Raw genomic sequence first — 23,354 nt, forward strand, 5'->3', positions numbered from 1 at the left:
ATGAGGGAGTCTTAGTAGGTGTGAATCTATCTATGCTTTAACATAGTACTTCATTAGTGATCTCTGACGGCTATGATCTCTGACGATTATACAGATCTGGGCTTATAAACTTTTAATGCTGATTCTTTTCTGTGCTTCAGTTCAAAGCCAACTTCCTAACAGTATTATTATATATTTATATTACAGTAGGGCCTGGTAATCAGTTAGGGATACCATTGTGCTAAGCACTATGCAAACATGATACGCCCTGCCCCAAAAAGCTTGCAGTCTAAGGCAGAAAAGATATAACAGGTGAATTAAATAACCAAGCAGCTTGGGGTGCGGGGTGGAGAGAGGATAACAAAAATAATCGGATATGCCCAACTCTTAGGCTAGTCAGAGCAGCAACCACAGCTCATCACCTATCTAGCCAGTATCAGGTTCCATTTACTGTATGCATTATGGAAAAGGTATGTTTTGAGAAGTGACTCTCAGGAGGAGATGGTGGCTTTACCGGATAGAATATAAAGGCTTTTTTAAATTTAAAAGGTCCACGGTTGATGTGAACAATAATTACTGCTCATGATTTTGCTTAGTAATTATGAGTTCCAATTCAGGTCAGGTACAATTCTGTTCAATCAGATCTTACAACAGTATTGTGTTACTATCACACAACCCCCAAATGGGGTGATTATTGCTTTGCCTAAAACAGTTTTACTTTGTGCTCCTTAAACAGAAAGGGGCATATAGTCATAATTTCATACGTTTTGTGAAAGAAAGTGTTGACAGTTGCATTTTAACTTCCAACAGAAATACAATCCATCTTCATGAATAGCAGTAAAGAGCTTTGCTTTGTCTCTTCCTGTCTCTGACATAGAGATCCAGTAGTTTTGTTACAAGTACATTAAACTTCATTACATTCACACAACTCCAAAGCTAAGCATAATGCTGACGAACAATGAATATGACATTATTATTTAACACACCATGCACAGATACTCTAGAACTCAGTGAACAATGGGACAACACCCCCACTGTGCAATTATAATGGAACAAAAAACTATGGACTAGGGGACGTAAATAGAGGTAACAAAACTTTTCATCTTACAGAGATAATGAGAGACACAGGGCATTTCCTGGGGATTAATGAGTCTTAACCAGAGTTAGTTGGCCTGAGGCATAGCTAAAGGCATCATCTTTTCCTAACCCATAATTAATGCCCAGAAAGTGTCCTGTGCTACAATTATGACTTAACACTCATGCTTGTCTCATCTGGATGGCATCAGAGGACAGCAAGTTAGATATTAAGACAAGCTAAAATAAATCAAACAATTGTCCATCTTCATTACCAGAGTATTAGCCAATTAGTTCAATGCACTTCTTTTTATTTAAAGACCAATACAGTTAGACACACCATCACCACTGTGGATTGCCTGGGAGTCAAGGAATTGATAGAGAAATAAATGTTTAAACAAAAAGTAGAGTGCATAAAATGGTCAGTTATTCCCAGACAAAAACAAAACAAGCCCCCTCCCTTTGTTTTTAGCTTGTGAAGATATCCAATAGGCTTTGGATCTGGCCCATAACGTCCATAGAAAGTCTTCCACTGTCTTCAGTGGGCTTTTGAATCAGACCCTAAGTCAGTCAAAACAAAACAAAACCCTAAGTCAGACACTTTAATGTTATTTTTAAATAAGGTTCCAAAGTCCGAGCTAAAGATCTGCAGACATTATTGTTCCTATTTACAGATGAGAAACTGAGAATAAAACAAGACTGTAAAAAGTATAGAAATTCACAGTAAAGGTTCCACAAACAACTTTAACTCTGACCCTGTATTTCTGTAATGGCTCACTTATCTTGTGGCATACAAGGTACATAACAAGGGCTGGTGAGAAATCAGAGATTACATTGCTCAACAAATGTACAGCAAAAGTGTACCTGGACAAATACTGTGAAAAATCATTCAATACATACATTTTTAAAAACGCACAACATACTATATTAATCATATACTATTGAACCAGTCCTAACAATAACTATCTACCCACACAGTACTGTCTCAAGTCAGGGTTAAGAATCAATAAGGGTAGTATAATTGACTACTATTGTGTGTATGAGGTTAAGTGGGCTCTCTGATTTACAGGGGGACTGTGGATAATTGACCATGGTTTCTGAGAATAAAAGGTGAGATGTTAGAGATTTTCACTATCAATAAGTGATTTAAGGCTTAGGCAAATCTGATTTGTTTGGTGGGCATACATGATGGGCGGGAGGAGGTTCCTTGTAGATCTGTCTTTATAGTAAGTGAGGCAGATGTAAATTGGGTGTTTAAACAAAAAGAAAAGAAAAAAAAGATAGTGGAATATTTCTAGGCCCTGCCCACAAACCATGTTCTACCCATTTGAGATTACAAAATGAGAAGACGCTCACAGTGTCTTGTGCAAATATTCAGAATATGCTTGTGCATGCTGTGCTGGCCTCCTGGCTCAGCTGCCCCTCTGTGGATATCAGATGCCCCACTGGACTCTTTAATCTTTTTTCACCTGCATTGGGCTTGGATGATGCCCTGTTGGACTCCTCTGCACTCCTTGGGTTTTGCTTCTATTGGTATTTGCTTATATGTCTCATTAAGCTCTGCGTACTCCATCTCCCCTCCCCCCCTCCATCCCCAGGTGTGGCTCATGTGCTACTCAAGTATATTGTGCAGATCTTCAGAATATGATTGTACCTCTCCTTTGTTGTGTGCTTTGTCTGGAAGTGAAATAGTTAATGTTGATATTAATTTATTCATTCATTCATTCCTTCTATATTAACATATCTCTGAGATCAATGGGACAGTTCACACTTCTCAGAGCTATTGTTTCAGGGTGTCTGCAGACTCAGACATAAGGACTAGTCACTTTATTTTTTAAACAACAGCTTATATTTTGGATACCAGGATGACAGCCATCTGAAAAAGTAACATCTTGCTAAGCTGACAAAACCCCATGTGATCTCTTAAATGAGGTCTAAGATTCATACTGAAAGCGGAGACAAAGTATATTGTTTTAACTGTACCTAGTGTAAAGGACAGCACTTCAGAGAACATGTCATCTTCACTTTATATCTGAGCAGTATGTCCCATTTTCGGGGATTGAGAACTAGAGAAATTTTGGGGTTGTGGGCCCAAGGAGTTGGAAATTATGGGATTGTGGGAGGGGCGGAATGAGTGTTTAGTACTACCATGTTTTTCTTTACTTTTCAACTCCTGATTTTGGGGAGTGCGCGACATCCTTTGAAACGGTCCTGGACATAAACTAACAGACACTCTGCAATTTCAAACTATAGAATTGAGAGAGAAAAAGAAAATCAGTATGACTATTTAATCATGTATTATTTTCTGATCAAAGTTGGCTGGCTATACCAAACCAGAGCAGTGTGCTAATTTCATATTCCCTTTGAAATAAAATCCTCACATCATTTCACTTTTTACAGACACCTTTTAAAGAAAAAAAAAACCACAAGAACTTCATCAAGCCAGTATTCCACTGGCATAGGCAAAGGCAATAAGCTATCTTAGAATCCTAGAAACTTAGGACTGAAAGGGACCTTGAGAGGTCATCAAGTCCAACCCCCTGTGCTAAGGCAGGTAAATCTAGACCATTCCTGACACTGACAGGTGTTTGTCTAACTGGTTCTTAAAAACCTCCAAGGATGGGGATTCCACAACCTCCCTTGAATGCCCATTCCAGAATTTAACTATCTTTGTAGTTAGAAAGTTTTTCTTAACATCTAACATAAATCTCCATTGCTACAAATTAAGCCCATTATTCTTGTCCTACCTTCAGTGGCCAGAGAAACAGAAGTGTAGGGCTGGACAAGATCTCAACAGGTCATCTAGTCCAGTAATAATCCTGACAGGTGTTTGTCTAACTTGTTCTTAAAAACCTCCAATGACAGATTCCACAACCTCCCTTTGCAGCAATTTGTTCCACTGTTTAACTACCCAGAAAGTTAGGAAGTGTTTTTCTAATGTCCAACCTAAACTTCCCTTGCTGAAGTTTGAGCCCATTGCTTCTTTTCCTATCCTCAAAGGTTAACGAGAACAAGTGTTTACCATCCTCCTCATAACAACTTTTTATATACTTGAATATTGTTATCATGTCTTCACCCCGCCAGTCTTCTTTACTCCAGACTAAGCAAACCCAATTTTTTCAATCTTTCTTCATTGGTCATGTTTTCCAGACCTTTGATCATTTTTGTTACTCTCTTCTGGACTCTCCCCAGTTTGTCTACATCTTTCTTAAAGTGTGGTGCACAAAACTGGACACAATACTCCAGCCGAGGCATCACCAGTTTTGAGTAGAGCAGGACAATTACCTCCCTGTGTCTTATCTATGACACCCCTACTAATACACTGCAGAATGACATCTGCCCTTTTCACAACAGCAGCACACAGTTGCTTCATATTCAATTTGTGATCCACTTCAGCTTCCAGATCCCTTTCAGTAGTATTACCACCTACATATTTATTCCCCGTTTTGTATTTGATTTTTTTCTTTCAGAATGTAGTACAGACTTTTGATTTCAGACCTGTTTTCCAATTTATCAAGGTTGTTTTGAATTGTAATCCTGTCCTCCAAAGTGCTAGCAACCCCTCCCAGTGTGGTGTTATCTGGGTTATACCTTACTGATGCTCTGGAAAGAATCAACGGGTGCCACCAATTAACATGTCCTGCTGAGTGGGGCTTACATGGTATTCAGTTAGTTTCCAGTCTTAGGGTTTGGGGGGGGGGGGGTTAACTAAGACTGTGGTATCTAAGCTGTAGCAGGGACCCCTCCTAGTGCTTTCTTGAGCATTGGGGAGTCTTTGTTCATCAGCAGAGCAGAGGGCAGCATTTAAGTCCTATATTATCTGGGAAAGGTATAGAAAATGAGTATTCTGCACCAAAGTTACGAAGTACTGATATACAGAGAATCAAAATACCAGTGATTTTACAGAAGGCAGAAATGCTCAAAACTCTGCATTCCAGCTGTAAGAATGCACCAAAACTCTCATGCAGCAGGGAAATATTTTTAAAGCCATCTCTTGGCTTCTTGCCCTTCAGCAGAAGGAAATTTGCATTTTTACAGAACTTCTGCCTGTCAACACTAAAATATTTGAATGGGCTTTTCAGCTGGGCAAGGAGGATTTAGAGATGGTCAATGGACTATTACAGCAGGTTGCTGGGGCAGGGGGAATTAATAATGGTTGATGAGTCAAGAGAAGCCAGTTGACCTGACTAGACTTTGCACTCCAGAGAATATTCTATGGATCAATTTCATCTTTATTAAAAGACACCCACACATGTGATTTCATGACCAATAGGCTCTGTGCAGTAAGGAACATTAAAATCCCTATCATTGCTTGATCTTAATAATGGGAAGTAACTTTTTCAGAAGTGTATAAAAGAGAAAGCATTACCGATTTCAACGTTGTCTCCCATATACTAAATATAGATGCAAATTCTTTTTAAAATGTAGAAATACTGGATCCAATAAACTCCACGAGCTCCACTGGTGGAAGCTGGCAGAACCCTGGCACTAGCAGGAAGCCTACTTTGGAAGAGGCTGCAAAAATGCAAGCTGCCTGCAGCTGCATCAGGGGACAGGAGATAGTTGCACAACCTATAAAGTAAGCAGAGCTAGCCACTCAGGGATGAGGAGATGTCAGGAAGCCTGGGAGATGATCTGCACATCTCCCAGAAAGAGTCCCTCACAGGGCTCCTATGGGGCCCCAGCCAGAGTGTAAAGCCACCATTCCCGGAAAAGTTTTTACTGACTATTCTTCCCCAAAGGAATGACTCTGTTCTTGAACATCCTGCCGTGAGTAAATTAAGCCCCAGGCTTAAAGCAAGAGGCAAGAAGAGGGAAACATGGATCCCTCTCCTCTGCTTAGAGCAGAGGGACAGCTATCCCTCCTCACCTTGTCTCGGTTAAACAAAGTTCCCCCATATCTCTCCCTGCTCCTAGGTTTGGGCAGGGAGAGCTGCACTTCCTGTTTCAAACCACTTGAACTATTGATCAAACCCAATAACTGCAGTCAGGCAAAGAACCATTATTAGAAGTGTAACAGCATAAATTCTATAACCCCAAGTCTATGTCAAAGATGACATCCCATAGGCACAGTTATCTGATAACCGATCATAAGATGCATTCTACTCTCAGTAACACCAGTACACACACAGTGAAGTAAATGAGCCTAATTCTGCTTTCAGTTATAGTGATTTGATTTCAATTGAGTTATTCCAAATTTGCACCACTGTAAATAGTGGGATTAGCATTACCTATTGAGGGTAAGAGAAGATAATTTAGCCTGGAGGTTCTTAAAAAAATACCATATTTTATACCCCTAATAGAGCCATTGATTAAGCATGACCCAGAAAAGCCCTCATGTGAAATCCTAAATGAAATACAAGTGTGCTGCTGGAGCTAACAAAGTCATAACAGAAGAAAGGGAAGGTGGGGAGAGAGAGAGAACAAGGATAGAGAAGTGTATCAAGGAAGGAGGGGAGAAAATCAATGAAAAAGGGAAAAGGGAAAGGAGAGCAATCAAAAGACTCCATCTCCTTGCAAAATTTCATGAGAGCATCCAGGCCAAGAGAGAATTAAGGCCAAAGAGCAGTAACATTGCCTCATCTCACACATCATGTATTGTATAACTTGTTCAAGCCTGATCCTGTCTTTCTGAGCATTCTTGGGCTTATTACCTTGCAAAAAGAAAACCTGCATAGAGTAAGAGCCAAATCTACTTCATGTGCTGGGGGTGGTATGGTGTGGGGTGTCAGAAAGGGCTGTTCAACCATGTATCCCTGCTGCAATCCCCAGAAGCAGATACAGGGCTCTATGTAAATTTGTGCAGGGTCAGGGGTTTGTTTTTTGTTGTTTTTTTTTTTTTTTTGCATTGGTGTTAAATTTGGGAGGGATGAGGCAGGGAGTTGTGCAGACTCTAGGAAAGCATGATTCCCAAAAAGCTAGGATGTCTGCCTGCAACATATAACAGCTAGAACAAAATATCTCAGAAATCCCGCAAATTTACACAAAACCCCAAGGTTACAGAGTTAGTTGTGCACCTGTACTGAACCAGCATAAATACATCACATCTCCAGCTTTGGATGCCCATCAGAAATAACTCTAATCCCTAAATTCTTTTCAGAGTTACTGCTTTCCAGGATAAGGTCCGCCATCAAATAAGTGTGACCTATATTCCTTGTTCCTAGATGTATGAGCGTGCATTTGTTTGTACTGGGAAAGCTAGAAAACAGGAGGCTGAAGTGGGCAAGGAAGATTTCATTGCTAAAACAATGGACTAGGACTCAATGCAGTCAGCAGAGTCTGACCCTTGCTATGTAAGAAGAGCATTATATTTTTGTAATCCTCAGGCTATATCATGGGAGATGGGACTGGAATCAGTAAATAAAGATTAACTTTTTCCTGGCCCTCCTGTAATGAAGGTGATACACATGGTTCCAGAAAACAAAAAACAAGAAAACCACCCTAATCTCTACCAAAAAACAAGCCACCTGAATCCTTGTGTCTGAAGGGAGCGCCTGTATTTGGTGGCGAAAAGAATGGGCCCACTCACTGAAGTTTGGAAACAAGGATCTAATCGTTCATCTTCTGGGGATGCCATATTCCCTTGCAGTGATAGGTGCTCAGATATTACATTAAAAGGTGAGCCTCACCAATTTGCATAGGTGACCACAGACCCAAACCCTTGGATCTGAGAACAATGAAAAAGCATTCAGTTTTCTTACAAGAAGACTTTTAATAAAAATAGAAGTAAACAGAAATAAAGAAATCCCCCCTGTAAAATCAGGATGGTAGATATCTTACAGGGTAATTAGATTAAAAAAACATAGAGAACCCCTCTAGGCAAAACCTTAAGTTACAAAAAAGATACACAGACAGAAATAGTTATTCTATTCAGCACAGTTCTTTTCTCAGCCATTTAAAGAAATCATAATCTAACACATACCTAGCTAGGTTACTTACTAAAAGTTCTAAGACTCCATTCCTGGTCTATCCCCGGCAGAAACCAGCATATAGACAGACACACAGACCCTTTGTTTCTCTCCCTCCTCCCAGCTTTCGAAAGTATCTTGTCTCCTCATTGGTCATTTTGGTCAGGTGCCAGCGAGGTTACCTTTAGCTTCTTAACCCTTTACAGGTGAGAGGAGCTTTCCCCTGGCCAGGAGGGATTTCAAAGGGGTTTACCCTTCCCTTTATATTTATGACAGCATTTGAGGCTTGTTCCTAGAAGTTACTGAATACTTGTCAATGGGAAATTGGAGGGAGCTGTGCACTTCCCACTATACAGTGTTAGGCCCTGATGACTCCCAGAGTCTTCAGATCAGGCCTTCACCTCGTGGAGGCACCAATATTTACTGTTTATATGGGACTGATAGCCTAGAACCCATGAGTTACAACCTGGGGTTTGCCAGGGACTTGCTGGACAAGTCACCTCTGAACCAAGTTGTGTATGCCCAGCACCACTAAGAATCAATCCTTCAGGCATACTCTCAGTTTCCCCATCTGTAAAACTGACCTAGTAATCCTAACATACCTTCCTCACCGGGGATTTGAGAAGATTCATCAGTGTTTGTAAAGCTCCACATAAGTGGTATTATTACGTAAGTAGGAAAAATGATACTTCATTAGTTGTTTTCATTTTATTTCTACATTTCATTGGTGCTCAGATAGGCCCACAAAGAACTTTTTTTAGTGAGGACTAAATGTTGCTGAGAAATACAGTATCTCAAGACAGTGAGAGGGAAATTAGTTGATTTTTTTAAAAAAACAGGAAATAGTAATGTATTTTTCTGTCATATCATATAGGCTGTTTTATATGTTTATGATCTTTTGCCATAGCATGTTATGTGGAAAAAAAATTATTCACTGAATATATGTAATAAATAAAGTTAATTTTAATGGAATAAATGGTCAGATAGCAGTACATTGAGAAATGTGACTATTGTTGCTATCATGCCATCAGCCTATGTCCTCATTTATTTTTCTTTCAATTTATTAATGCATCTTTTCTTGATTTATGTATCTTTCAACCGTTTACTTTTGTTTCTTGATGCAGTTTGTGTAGGAGTTCTGATACATGGCTGTATTTGCTAGGTCATTATCAAGAAGAAGAAGATGATTTTTTGTTCTTGAAATCAACACATTTCTGTATTATTATTGCTATTAACTAAAAGAGACTTGCAGTAAGAAACCCCCAACCCCACACAGAACAGGATCAAAGGCGCCACTATATGCTGCCAGCATTTATACAATCCAGCAATCCCTTACATTTAATGCCCTTCATGCAGAGACCAAACAAGATACTTTGTGAAACAATCAAGGAAAATTCAAAGGTAAAAAGCTCTGGCAGCTATTTGCAAGCTGCATTGCTGATTCAGCAGATATACTGTAGCTAAAGATGGTAATAAAAATCCACAAATGAAAGGAATAATGTACTCTTGAAGCATCTATTCCCAAAAGATATAGGCCATACTCAAATTACAGAAACACAGTGTTATGGAAATTCTCCAATATGCCCTAAGAGCACTAACATAGATGCCCATAAGAGGGCTGATACCTACAGGAGTTAATATCTATAATGATGCTTTTAATAAAATTAGGGATTAATTATGGCAAGTCTATGTTGATTTAGATGCCATTAAGAACTGAGAGGGAGAGGGGAGAATCGATGGGTCAGACTCTGGCCAATGCAGGGAGAGTAGAATGAGCACCCCTAAAGAGTTGCACATAATCTATACACTGCAAAGGTATCATTACTATTCCTATTATTGGCCCATATTTTAGCCCTAAGCAGTTGGGCAGTAATACTCTTTCAGAGTCTATTAAATAGCGTTAACTGAGATACTAATAACTGCTCTGTACAGTGAAATCTGTGAAGTATCTTTTAATAGGAAACCTCCTGTCTTTAGAGACAGTACCAAAAATATCCTCAAATGTACCGAATACAGTTCTACTCTGCCTTTATTAGGCATTCACCTCTGTTTGGAACTGATTTTTCTATCTACCTGAGGTATCTGTATGGCCCACATCAGTGCAATTTATGCTCACATCACCCCCATGAAACAGTACTTACTTCCCTGTCATCCCCATTTTACGGATGAAAAAATGAGGTACAAGACGACTAAGGACAGAAGAGACCACTGTGATCATCTAGTGTGACTCCTTTCTGTCACACAGCATAGAACTTCTCCAAATTAATTCCTGTTCGAACTAGACCATATCTTTTAGAAAAAATCAATTTGTGATCGAAAGATTTCCAGTGATGGAGAATCGACCACAACTTCTGGTAAATTGTTCCACTGGTTAATTACCCTGTTAAAAAATTGTGTCTTATTTCTAGTCTGAATTTGTCTAGCTTCAGCCTCCAGCCATGGGATGATGATATAGCTTTGTCTGCTAGATTGAAGAGCCCATTTTCAAGTTCTCATTTCCCATGAAGGTACTTATAGACTGTGATCAAGTCACCCCTTAACCTTCTCTTTATTAAGCTAACCAGATAGACTGAAAGAGCTTAGTCACTACAAGGCATGTTTTTCCAATCCTTTAGCCATTCCTGTGGCTCTTCTCTAAACCTTCTCCAGTTTATCAACATCTTTCTTGTTGACACCAGAACTGGATACATTATTCCAAGGTCACACAGCAAGTTTGTGGCCAAGCAGGGACTTGAATCTGGGTCTCCCAAGTCTCCAGCTAGTACCCTAAATGTTAGCTATTCGTCTTCACAGAGTTTTGTCATTCTTTTTAGTGATCACATAAAAGGCAGAGTTCACCGTATATATAAACAGCACTGATGATTTTGGAAGAGAAACATTTGTGTAAAATTAGTTTTCAAAAAATCTTAAAATTGTTCATATTAAAATATAATACATTTTAGCTATTATAATAAAGAACTTTACATTTAAACTTTTGGCAAGTATTTGTGCATGTTTCATATCTCTAAGCTATTAGTTTTCATATATTTTTCTCCAGTACTCAAACAGTAAAAACAAAACTATCATGTTAGACATTGACTCAAGTCAAACGACAAAAGGAGATACCCACCAAGTGGCAAAGAATAGCGTAAAGCAATTCTAAACAGTGAGTATAAAGAATGATGCTGAGGGATCAATCAAGATAGATGAGCTACATGATAGATGAGTTTAGCTATATTCCAGCCAGAGTCTACTCTAACTGACAAGAGAGCTCCAGGTATCATCTGTGCTCCTGTATGAATGCAGTGTATTCATCCTGAGAGCTGCAAGGGTTAAAGAGACCTTGCTCTTTTCTAGGAATCCAAGCTAGTGCCATTTAACATACATCACACAGCCAGCCACAGAGACAAGGTAAGTTCTCCCCTTCTTGCTGGAGGCCAGGCAAATCACCAATGGCCATGTGAAGAACCATTTCAGTACTATGTGCAGAATGAAACCAACTTTGACACTAATCAAATATGATGTTGTCAAAGATAAGATTTGCCACTCCAAGCATTTCAGGAAAGCATATGTCATCAGACAGAGGAAAAAAAGAGATGGTCATCAGATGGGTGTTTGCTAGCTAGAATTTCTTAAGATATTTTTAAAGTCAGGATGACAGGAAGAGATTTCATTTGTGGGAAAAAATGGCTCCAGATGAAAGAAAAAACCAACAGTTTTGGTAATATAGTGGACTGTCACAGGGTCTATGCCGGCACTCCCACTTTTGTGCCTGCACCCTGTGTTTAGGCTGGTATAAAAACGAGTCCCACCACCTTCGTCAGTGGTTTCACCTTTGTGTTTTTATTTACAGTGTTCTTCTGCAGTCCTGATTCCCCCAACAACAATCACACCACAGACCCCTCCCAGGGTCTTCTGGCCCTTGAGGTTCCTTCCAGTAGGTAAAGAGACAGAGAAACAGCCCTCCTGTCTCCTCCCTGGCCACCCCGTCACTGAGATTTTACCAGGGCTTTTATAGTCCTCCCAGTCTTTAGCTCAGCTGTTCCCACTTGGCCCAGCTTGTTGCTCTGAGCTAGCCCTCATTAGGGTTTGCAGCTGGGCTCCCTGCTGCATACCCATGTCTCTCTACGTCTCTGGTCAAAAGGCCAGGTAGAGAGACATGGGTTTGCAGCTGGGCTCCCTGCTGCATACCCATGTCTCTCTACCTGGCCTTTTGACCAGAGACGGTCTGCAGCCAGCATTTTGGCAGGGCTTTAAAGGGGGTTTTACCCCTGCCCTGCCACATGGACCAAGACCTCTAAATGGTCTTTTTTTCCACAGACAAGACAAGAAGGGATCAGAAGTACCAGGGCGTCATTGATTGTAGCAACTAAATTTATCTTTAATTAACAAAAGTATTAGTTTAAAATGCTTTAAGGGGATGGGGACTAGGAGTTTTAATCTGGGTCTGCCATCTTGAATGGTTATGCCTTTAAGGGACAGCCCCCGGTGACAGCAGTGCCCAGCTAAACTAATCATTGCTTCCTAGATATGCAGGGCTGGCAAGAACCTTTAAAGGTCATCGAGTCAAGCCCCTACACTAGCAGGACCAGGTAATCTAGACCATTCCTGACAGGTTTTGTCTAACCTGTTCTTAAAAACTTCCAGTGATGGGGATCCCACAACCTCTCTTGGAAGTCTATTCCAGAGTTTATCCATCCTTACAATTACAAAGTTTTTCCTAAGATCTCACCTGAATCTTTCTTGCTGCATATTACACTCTAATTAATTCTTGTCCTACCTTCAGTGGACAACTGAGAACAGTTGATCACTATATCCTCTTTATGGGAGCCTCTCTCATATTTGAAGAAATATCAGGTCCTCCCTCATTTTTTTTTCTTCAGGGATAAACATGTCCAGTTTATTTAGCCTTCCCTCATAGGTCAGGTTCTCTAAATTTTTTTTTCATTTTTGTTGCTCTCCTCTGGACTCTATAGTTTGTACACATCTTTCTTAAAATGGACGCAGTACTGTAGTTGAGGCCCCACCAGTGTGGGGTAGAGTGGGACAATTATGTCCCATGTCTTACATGCAACACTTCTGTTAATACAACCCAGAGTACTATCCTTTTTTGTAGTTGCATCATATTGTTGCCTTGTTTAATTTGTGATCTGCTATAATCCTCAGGTTGTTTTCAGCAATATGACACCTAGCCAGTTATTCCCCATTTTGTATTTGATCTTTCCTTCCTAAATACTTTGTGCTTGTTTTTAATGCTTATGGCCCTGGCACCTGGAGTCAGGCAATTACATCAGATTCCACACTTTAATTTAAGGGGAGAAAAGAAATTTCCTAGTGCTCATAGCTGCAAAGAAAAGCTTGAAAATGTGACCCAGTGTAACTGAAGCAGAAATATCTGCAGACAGCCTGACAAAACACCTCTGAGAGGGGCTAACTGCCCCACGCATCTCAATGGAGTGTTAACTCCAAGACCCCCAGCAGAGGGACGTGTGTGTGGCAGGAAGATAAGGGTGCAGTGGGTCCAGCTCACCCAACCAAGCAGATACATATTCCAGGATTTATCCCATCACCCAAACGAGTCCCCCTGCCACCATTCTTGCTCTCCAGTGGAGAGGGGAACTCTGCTGCTGCTCGTGGGGTAGATTTGTCATCTTCTCACATTTGCGGTGCTTCCCAAACCACCCCACAGCAGCTTCATCAGCAGACTGAAGGGACCTAAGGCCACCATGAAGTCTGGTTAGTTGACATTCATCGACAACATGTGCCATTGACTGACAGATAACACACATTCACAAAGTGGGTCATCACACAGACTCCTTGTGTGGAAATTCAAAACCTGTTCAGCAGAGACCAAAGGTGACATGGCAGGTCAAATCCTGGTGGCTGAACCATCAGATCAGCAACAAGGAAACCATTCCAAACATCTTTAGCTGGCCACTCATCACGCCATAGGGTTGCTGCTGACAGATTCCGATCTGGCAGTTGAGACTACGATGGGTGCCTCAACGTAAGTCGTGCTCTGGGGTGACTGAAAGTATCCGTGTACTGTGGGAGACCTGGATTGGCATGTAGCTTTTCCATCTGTCTGGCTGTAGACTCCCTGTGATGAATGTGTTGCTCGGAACTGGTAGCCAGTGGAACAGGAGTGGGATGGATTATGCTTGTGATGATGATCATGTCTGAGTTCAATTCAATATTGACCAATTTAGTGTGAGGTGAACAACACCAGTCAGAATTCTGCTGAGGAACAGCACAGCACCAGGGCTGATGTGTGAAGTGTCTGTGCGCCAGCACCCCTGCGCCCCTTGTCAAACCAGCTAATTTGCTGATTAGGTTGTTCCTAGCCTGATTTTGGCAGCAGTCTTTTTTGGGGGTAGATAAGGGGGCTCCATGACACTGCTTTTACTTCTTTGGGACGGCAGCTCCTTGGCACCGCACTCCGAGTGGTAAGTGAGCCAGTCACAGGAGGCACCATGTCATCATAAACCTAAGGGCCTGGGATTGTCTTCATCCAGCTCTGCTTAGTTTAGGAGCACACTGCTCAAGGGGGAATGCCATGAAGCATTCTGGGATTAGACATAGCCTAGCCCTACATTTAAACTCAGAGCTCATTATATGAGCAATAAACAAGACTAAATCTAAACTATGACATGTTCCTCTTTGATTCATTGCTCTAAGGGTGGAGAAGTGATTAAAAATAAATGGTGTCATTGGCAGATGGTGCCTGGAATCATAGGCAAAGAATAAGCCTTGGTTGAACAGTCAAAGAACCTTGGGGCAGAACAAAAATTCAAAGATTCTAATGGAAATTTTAACTGCAACTAATGTCATTTCCTTAGAGAACAATACTGAAGATTTATGTAGGAAGTTTAATCTGGACAAGTGGGTCACCGGCCACAAAGCAGGATAAAAAGACCCCCATAAACTGAACACATTGATCTACAAAGAGATAGGGACCTACTTTCTCAAGGTGACAAGATTTCCCCTGACCAGAGTCCACAAACGCAGAGCAGAGAATTGAACCAAATGCTGTTGTAACCCTTCGGCCAGGTGGAATCAGCTGCAACAAGGGCTGGGTTCAATATCCAGGGGTCCCTCTTAACAATACAACACAGAACTGGCTTGAGCCCCAACCCAGTAATCTGGGAAAATTAAACACCATCCCTGGGCGCCTCTAAGGGGCAATACTTCCCCACTCGCATGCACCGAGTCTGTGCATAGCAGAGAAAAACTAAATAAAAAGGGGAAAGGAACCTGGCATTAATTTGGGAACACACCACAACCACGATTTGAACACATCTGACCATGAGCAAAACTCCCACCTCAGAGTACATTGGGCAGTGTCCTTTGCCTCCGTTTCTTACCTTGCAGTGTGAAAGTCCAACAAACAAATGTCCCCTTAACACACCACACTCCACTCACAGCTGCTGTCCTTGGTCAGCGAAGACCCAGAGCTCACAGGTGCGTTCACCTCCCACCTGGCAGGGGGTGGGGGGGAAGGAACATTGAACAATGCCCCTGCTGCTGCTACTGCAATGGGCTCATGGTTGCTGCTGTTCACTCTGGGTTGCTGCATGCTGCCTCTGCTGCACCGGTATTCACTCTGCTGCTGTCATTTGTTGTGCCATCATTCACTCCACCATCCCGTTGTCTGCTCCATTGCCAACGGCCCTGTGCAATCACCACCTGCCTCCGCAAGTCGGTCTCTTGAAATTCCATCCCGCTCTCCGTGATTTCAGAAGCTAGTGAGGAAACCTCACTGCTAGTGCGGGCTGGGCTGTCTCACAGAAACACTGTCCCGCAGCAGGTCTAAGGCTTAACACTTAAACCTGCTTATCAGTGATTTCAGCTCTGGTGATCACTTAACAAAACAAAAGACTATCGAATAAGACTAATCAGCTCTGTCTTTAAACACTGGAGAGTCTATGACTGAGTCCCTATGACTCAGGCAAAGCCCACACCACCAGACAGAAACACCTGCTCCCGTCCTCTTTCCCTCCACTGGGATCTAGCATCTGAACCCCCTGATTAGCAAGTTCAGTTCAGTTGAGGATGAGCCCCCGCCATCAGAACAGGCTGAGTGCAGTTCTGTTGCCCTTTACTCACAGAATGAGGAAGCCAACATTTCATTACCCCTGTATTCAATACTAATGTGATTTGTAACCCAAAATCAGCCAAAACTGATCACTTGGGCAACATAGCTCCGTCTGCTCATACCTAGGCAGAGTAGGTGTAAATATAGTCTGGCCCTGAAGCATTTTCCCCCTAGCTCATCATTAGCTACCAGGGGAGAGCTCTTCAAACCTTGCTCACACTCTTAAAAAAAAAAAAAAAAGTCCCAAGAAAACAACACAGAAATGTCCCTTTTGTCCCCAGCCAGGTGGAGTGTGCAGAATAATAAGAAAAACTTACACTTTGGAAAGCACTAAACCAGCACTTCATCTTAATAAACTCAGGGGGAGACCACTAGGTTCAGCCGGGACTCTGAGGAAGACAGTGATTCATGAATTCAGAGAAAACTAATTAAGGCCCAGTCTTGCTCCCACAATTGAACCAATGATAGTCTTTTTATTGACATTAATGGGAGTTGGATCAGGCCTTGAGCTAGGCACCTTGGTAAACTTTTTTACTTTTATTTTCTCCTTTTTGAAAATGTTTTGCATAGGATTGGACTAGAAAAATGAAACCCTATACCCTGAATTTGGTTATATGGCTAGAGAAGACAGAGCAATGTACACTCTAAAGTTACAGGATTATCGTTAATATCAATAGGCGTTCTGTTTTCATACATCTTCTTAAAAATAAAAAAACACAGCTGCTTACTGGTCGACACCTGCAAGGTTCTAAACCACCTCCACTGAGGTGCTGAGCATCTTCAATTCCCTGTCAATACAACGGGGGCTTGAGATGCTGACCAGCTTGCAGGAGGCACCCAGCTCTTTGCAGTATCCAAGCCATAGGACTCTTTTTGTTACTGGGGGAAAAATGATGATGATGGCAGGCCATAAGGGTAATCTTAAAAACAAGGAGTTTTACAACTCATCCCCCAAAATGGGAGAAGGCATTTTTATGCTGACTGGCTTAAGTGTATGGTAAACAGAAATTCTGACAGGCATATATAACAGGCATGTTTTCAAAATCATGAAAACCCTGCTCTGTTTAGACAGTCTATTATTATGCCTGTCACATTTTATACTTAAAATTAAAACCAATAAATAAACCCCCCACCAAACTTGTAGAACTCATGCAGTGCTAGAGAAAATCTCACTCCTCTCCCCGGATCATCACAATTTATCAGAGACACAACCTGACAAAGCCATGGAAGCAAGCACTACAGTCTGCTCACTTAATGTCATAAAACCTTGCTTTAGTTTATACATAAGAGGTTTATAAAAACAACAGAAAAAATAAGCCATAGACTTCTATTTATCTTCTCAGAATACAAGAACAAGAGAACAAATATAGTGTATTTAAAATATTTTATTTTAGCTGTGGAACTCGCTGCCCCAGGATATTATTGAATCCTAGAACCTAGCAGCATCCCAACGAAGATTCAGTGCATCCACAGGTGCATTTGAAATGATGCAAGGAATCTAAAGGATATATAAATACTCATGCAGTGATGGTCCCATCAATTTTCAAAGCCAGTGTGGGAAATGACAGGAGGCTATCCCATCCTTCCTAGAGTATGTCTACACTGCCCTGTAGGTTGTACTACAGGGCTGTGAATGGCAGTGTACACCAGAGTGCTGCACTGTAACTCCCACTTCTGGATGGTGTCAGTGTGAACTAAAAGGTACCTAGTTTGCATTAATGTAGTAATCCTCTTCAAACACAACACCATAGCAGAGTGGCTGCGGCAGCATGTGTGGTAACTCAGGTTAGTTCCCTGAGTACAAACCAGCCTGACTGCTTAGGTACGTACTTGTGTGTGTAGCCTGAGCCATTGCCCATGCCTCCGCAGCCATACTGCTATTTTTAGTGCACTCGCTCAAGCAGAGCTAGCACATGTCTGTGTAGTAGCCGCTCTGGGCAGCATCCTTCCAGCTGCTGTGCAGACATATCCTAAAAAGCACCACCCCGTGCACAAACACAGAGGCAAATTTCCTTCAAAGCAAATACACCCCAGACCCCCACACAAAGGCAGATTTCCAAAAATCACTTGCCTCCACCCATCACACACACAAGCGAGCTCTCAAAACAAACAAATCAAAAAATTAACCACCATACCCCTCCACCATGCCCTTAGAAACATGGGCAAAGGCTCCACATAGCTTATTTTCCACTCTATTTCTCTTCCACACTGCTTCCAAAGAGCTACTGAAGGGAGCAGTCAGCCACCTAAGCCAACTGAGGCTCTCCAGACAGACAGTGGAAATCTGGAGAGATAAAGTTGCCCCATGCCCTGCAGGAGCCCCAGCAGCCTCTGTCACCAGCACAGAGGAGAAGATGACTCATATTGAACAGATGATGCTGTAGGGACTGGATCAAGGTTTCTTGTGACACCTCGGTTTAGACAGCTGAGACACAAAGACCATTTTTTGCTATTATGATCTGCCTTTGTTTTTCCCCTGGATAATTCCACTGTAGAATTACCAGCCAGTTTCAGTAAGGCAGTAATGTCTTGGCTAACAGCACATCACAAACTAACCAAGATTTATTAATAATGGTTCTGACATTAAAGAGTACTATCTTCAAATTACAATAATCTAATTTTATAGATGCACTGCTTAATGGACTCACAGCAAGAGTTCCCAGACTGCTAAGCATCTCCTCTTAACCAGCTGCATCTGTCAGTGCCTCTCAACAATATTCCTATGTGTGTCTCTGGAGAAAAATTTGTAATAAAAAACAACACGCAAACTACAACAAACTTTCTAACCTGATATGACTGATTTTGTTAATGGACTTCTATTTTTCCACTCTCAAAGTGCAAATTCATGTTATTAATTTCAATAAAAATTATTTAAAATGACAACTATATCTGTTTTTCTAAGCAAGGCATCCTGAAAGTTCATAACGAAACAATTACATCTCATTGGGCCAAATCCTAGAAGTTCTGAAAGCCCACATCTTCCACTGCAGTCAACAGGCATCACAGGTGCTCAGCACCTCTCCGGAACTGGTCCAACTGAATTGAAAATAATCATTTTAATTATAAAGAGTATATCTGCACCAGTGTGAGAGTCAGTGGAAGAGATTGGAAAAGAATGTCTTACATCTGGTTTAATACAGTTATACCTATCAATTGAGTTCAGCTGCAGCCTTTCTGTTAACAGTTCTGATCTAAACTTTGAAGCCAACAGCAGGGCATTTCTGATGAACTCAGAATCAGCTCGTTTTATTGGTTTGCCAGAGCCCGAGTTTATTGTTCTTCAGATCAGGGGGCATGGCCTATCTGTTCTTCAGGCATTAGCCCGAATATAGTTTTCCGTGCTCGTGTCTGTTGACTTCAGTGGGAGATACAGGCTCTCAGCATCTCTAGGATTTGGCCCAACAAGAAGAGCTTATTTTCTTAGAGCTTTCAGAATGCTGCACTTAGCAAAATGGATATACTTATTTTCGTAATTAACAGTGCCTGAAAAAGACTGTTTTGGAGTTGGATGGAGATGGTATTTTCAATTTTTCCTCTTTATGATGCTAGTTGGTAATTAATTTTGGCAGTGTCTATTTTCTCTTAATTGTTATCAGGATGTTTGTATTTTTTAATTAACTGCTTTTTTAAAGATGCAAATGCATCCAGAGGCTTGGGAAGTGGGCCATTTTAGAAGTGTGGAAATTAAGGAACAATGAAATGACCTTCAGTGTTTTAAAAATTAAACATATTTTTTAAAATAACACACATTAAACCTTTTCCAATTACTAAACCAGCAGAACGAAACTGGCTTGCAGCCTGTAACAATCTGACCCTATGTTGCTAGGGTCACGAATGACCTCACTTTCAGCAAGATCCCGGTCACCAGTGGGTGGCTCAAAGAATGCAAATAATATACTCATATATATTTCACATTTTGTTCAAAAATGCTTCTTTTATGACCTTTTAATATACTGAGCAAAATCTGTTCTGTATTCCTATAAAAATACCAAATTAATAGCATACTGCATCACTCTCTTGACATATGTTTGTTACACAGACTCCCAACAAGAATGCAAAAAACAGTGAAGACTGAGACGATCTGTGCAAGGTACCCAATAAATGTCTTTGCACAATAAAAATAAAATGATTAACAGAAGACATGCCTGATGTGAAGGAAGCATCCTAGCTAGAGAATTTATATTCACAAATAGCCATTTTATGTAGGTTACATAGAAATGCTTTTTGCAGAAGAGATCTGAGACTCACAGATTAGTCTTCTTATTTATAAATGCTACAAAAAACATTCCTAAATGGGGCTGATAATATCCTGATCCCTCTCGGTAGCTATAAAAAAGGAGACCAACACCAAGAAAACGAGGCAAAAATCTTTGTTTTCACTTTGCTGATTTTTTGGAATAAGTAGTTTGTTTGTTTTTTTTATATCAGAATTCTCTCAAGACAAATTATGCTAAAAATCTCAAAGTTGAAGATGACTTCCAAGAGAGACATAAACCTTAAACAAAACTTTGAGATTTTCATCCGAGCAACAGCAGCATGTCCCCTACACAATCTCTAGGATGCTTGAGCTATTTAAAAGACAAACTTGAGTCAAAGAACATACACAATCTTACACTGCACATTAATTCCATCTAGAAAAGGGAGCTTTGGATTTTTCACCAGTCTGCACATGTAAACTGCAGCTCCTGAATTTCAGCAAAAGTACTCAGACAGCTGAAATATAAAAATTCAATAATTCTTGCCTTACTTTTTCAAAGTGCTTACCCAACATAGTAATGATATGCCATGGAACAGCAACTGATCTTGCACCACATTAGTTAAGTCTGCAATATGTTAAATACATAAGGGTGCCCAATTTCATCACATCCAGGAGGATAGGATCACAATCCATGTTAGCAGGTGGTCAGCACTTTGGATACTGTAGTGACAGATGCTATTAGAAATACCTTGGGCAAATTATACAGACAGCATCGGTGTGTTTTCTGGGCCAAGTATTAGCAGTTAGATCATGCAGTGAAAGACAAAGTCTGATTTCAATTTCATCACTGTAATTGCAGAGAAATCCCATTGACTTTAAACATATTAGGAGTCAATGGGTTTAAACTGAATTTACACCAGCAAAGATTAGAATATAGCCCTCTGACCAGAAAGGAAGAGAGGGTGTTATGCACCAATTAACACAGAATAGTATATAGATCAATATTATTCACAAAGAGAGATTAAGCACAAAGTACATTTTTAGCCCCATTTGTTTGCAATTACAGTTGTGAAAAAACAACCTAAATAATAATAATTCAGTTATTATTTATGTCATGGCAGTGACCAGTCTGTGCTAGCTATGTCCAGCTGGGTTTTGCCCCACAGATCTCACAACCCAAGACAGCAAAGAAAGGCAAATCTGGATATAAGGGGTAAAATATTCCGAGGTTGTATTTGCCTATTTTTAAAATACATATTAATTATCCTCGCTGGCTCTGTAGCTAGCCATTGTCAGTTGGCTAATTTCTATAGGCATCATGTGAGAAGTGGGTCTCGGAGGAGGGGTTTTGAAGAGGGGAAGGAAGTGATCTTAAGACCCAAGAGGATGTTCCATGTGTAAGATGGGGTATGGAAAGAGGAGTGGAGACAGTTGTAGAAGAAGCAGATGATTATGACTTGAAAATACTGGCATCAGTCACTGTGGAGAGGCGCTGAGCAAGACAACTGAAGACAAGAGTGGATAAGTAGAGAGGGAACAGTTGTGAAGGGCCTTGATGGTGAGGACAAGAAGCATGAGATGGATGGGTTGAAAATGGGGAGCAAATGGAGGGCTCCAGACAGAGCCCTCTATCTAATCTAATCACCAGGGTTGAACAGAATTTGCAACTGGGCTGCACTTCAACAGAACTCTGAGTGAGATCAGAAGACATCATAGCCACCACCCCCTCAGCCACTCTTGTTCTCATTATATGAGTCAGTTATGCTTTGAGTGTGTCACAAAGAACCATCTCATTTGCCTTCCCCAAAATCCTAAGCACAGTGGTGTGGGTGTAATGAACAGCAAACTGGTTACACTGAAGGTAACAGCGCTGCAAAAATGTTGTCAGTCTTGCTCAATAGAGTCCAGGGGAGAGGGATATGCAGATCTAGCAGCTGTGTGAACCACCTCAGTCCTATTCTCTGAACTTTCACAGGTATGGGCTCAGGTTGGCCAATGTACTGACTGTCAAAGCCAAGAGTCACATCTTCACAGCATAAAATTTAGCTTCCAGAAGAGTCTCCAAAAGAAGCAACATTAAAATGGTTACAGTCAGTGCAGACTGGTGCACTGAAGAATTATGAGAAACTGACAACAGTGTCAGTGGCCAAACTGCAAAGTGCCAATGATGATGACCAAAGAGAATCTATTTCAGAACAACATTATGGCTCTCTCATATTCATTCTGCCTGTGTATGAGGGGGAAAGAGAAAGCTTCAGGATTCTTATTCTGCTTTATTTTGCCAGAGTTAACAAACCAACTGTAATGTCATAGAATAAAGAGCATAGCATGCTGGGAATGTATTTTTTATTAAGCATCGTTATATAAACACATTGATGTCCTCGCCTGCCCCAAAAGAGAAGTTTTGTTTGTTACCTCTTACCGACAGTTATTTTGACAATTCTTTTCTGAGAGTCCATCCTCATCTTCTCCCATTATATCCACTGCTGAAAATATCAGTGCAACCAGAATCGCAAAGCAGCACACCAGTGCAAAGATCACAATGCATTTTTGCTGGGACTGAAAGAGATTAAGAAGATTTAAAAATATATATATATATATATATATATATATATAAAGTTTAATGGAGTGGGCATCATTTTAGTCAATGAACAGAGATTCTAACACTTTTCAATAGGATCTAAAACCATTTTGAATATATTCCTGACATAACTCGCAACATGAAACACATTTTGGGATGAAAATATTCTTTCAAAACCATCCTTTAGTATCATCTTCAAGTTTACATTAAATGTAGCAGTTATTGTTAAATAATTCATGTCACAAACAACATTAGAATTATAGAACTAGTTTTCATTTATACCATGATTAATGTATTATCCAATAAAATAGCCATTCCTGCATTAATTACTTTTTTCTGATTAGACACCATAGATATGGCATATTTGACAGTTTGGCATTGCAAAAGTCTTGAGAGCTTTTGTTTGTTTACTTGAAAACAAACATGTCATCACAAGAAGGCTGAAGAGCTAAATGGCATTTCCTATTTCTGTATGTGGTAGCTGACATGAAAATTAGCGCAGTCAATTAATTGCAGTTAACTCAAGTGATTAACTCAAAG

At 40.7% G+C, this 23,354-nt stretch overlaps 1 protein-coding gene across 5 annotated transcripts in view; it reads right to left on the reverse strand.

The window, feature by feature from the left end:
* The window catches only part of PLD5 (phospholipase D family member 5), a 237,201-nt gene that overhangs the window by 118,354 nt on the left and 95,493 nt on the right, over positions 1–23,354 (reverse strand). For 3 of the 5 annotated variants that reach the window (XM_084624900.1, XM_084624899.1, XM_084624901.1), the window contains one exon: positions 22,656–22,792. The exons of the other annotated variants lie outside the window; for them this stretch is intronic. In XM_084624900.1, the coding sequence (XP_084481026.1) occupies positions 22,656–22,792 (137 nt within the window). The remainder of the gene's footprint in view (positions 1–22,655; positions 22,793–23,354) is intronic. 5 annotated transcript variants of the gene reach the window in all.

The sequence above is a fragment of the Lepidochelys olivacea genome (assembly GCF_965140295.1).
Source record: "Lepidochelys olivacea isolate rLepOli2 genome assembly, chromosome: 3".
In the NCBI taxonomy this organism is placed as follows: domain Eukaryota; kingdom Metazoa; phylum Chordata; order Testudines; family Cheloniidae; genus Lepidochelys; species Lepidochelys olivacea.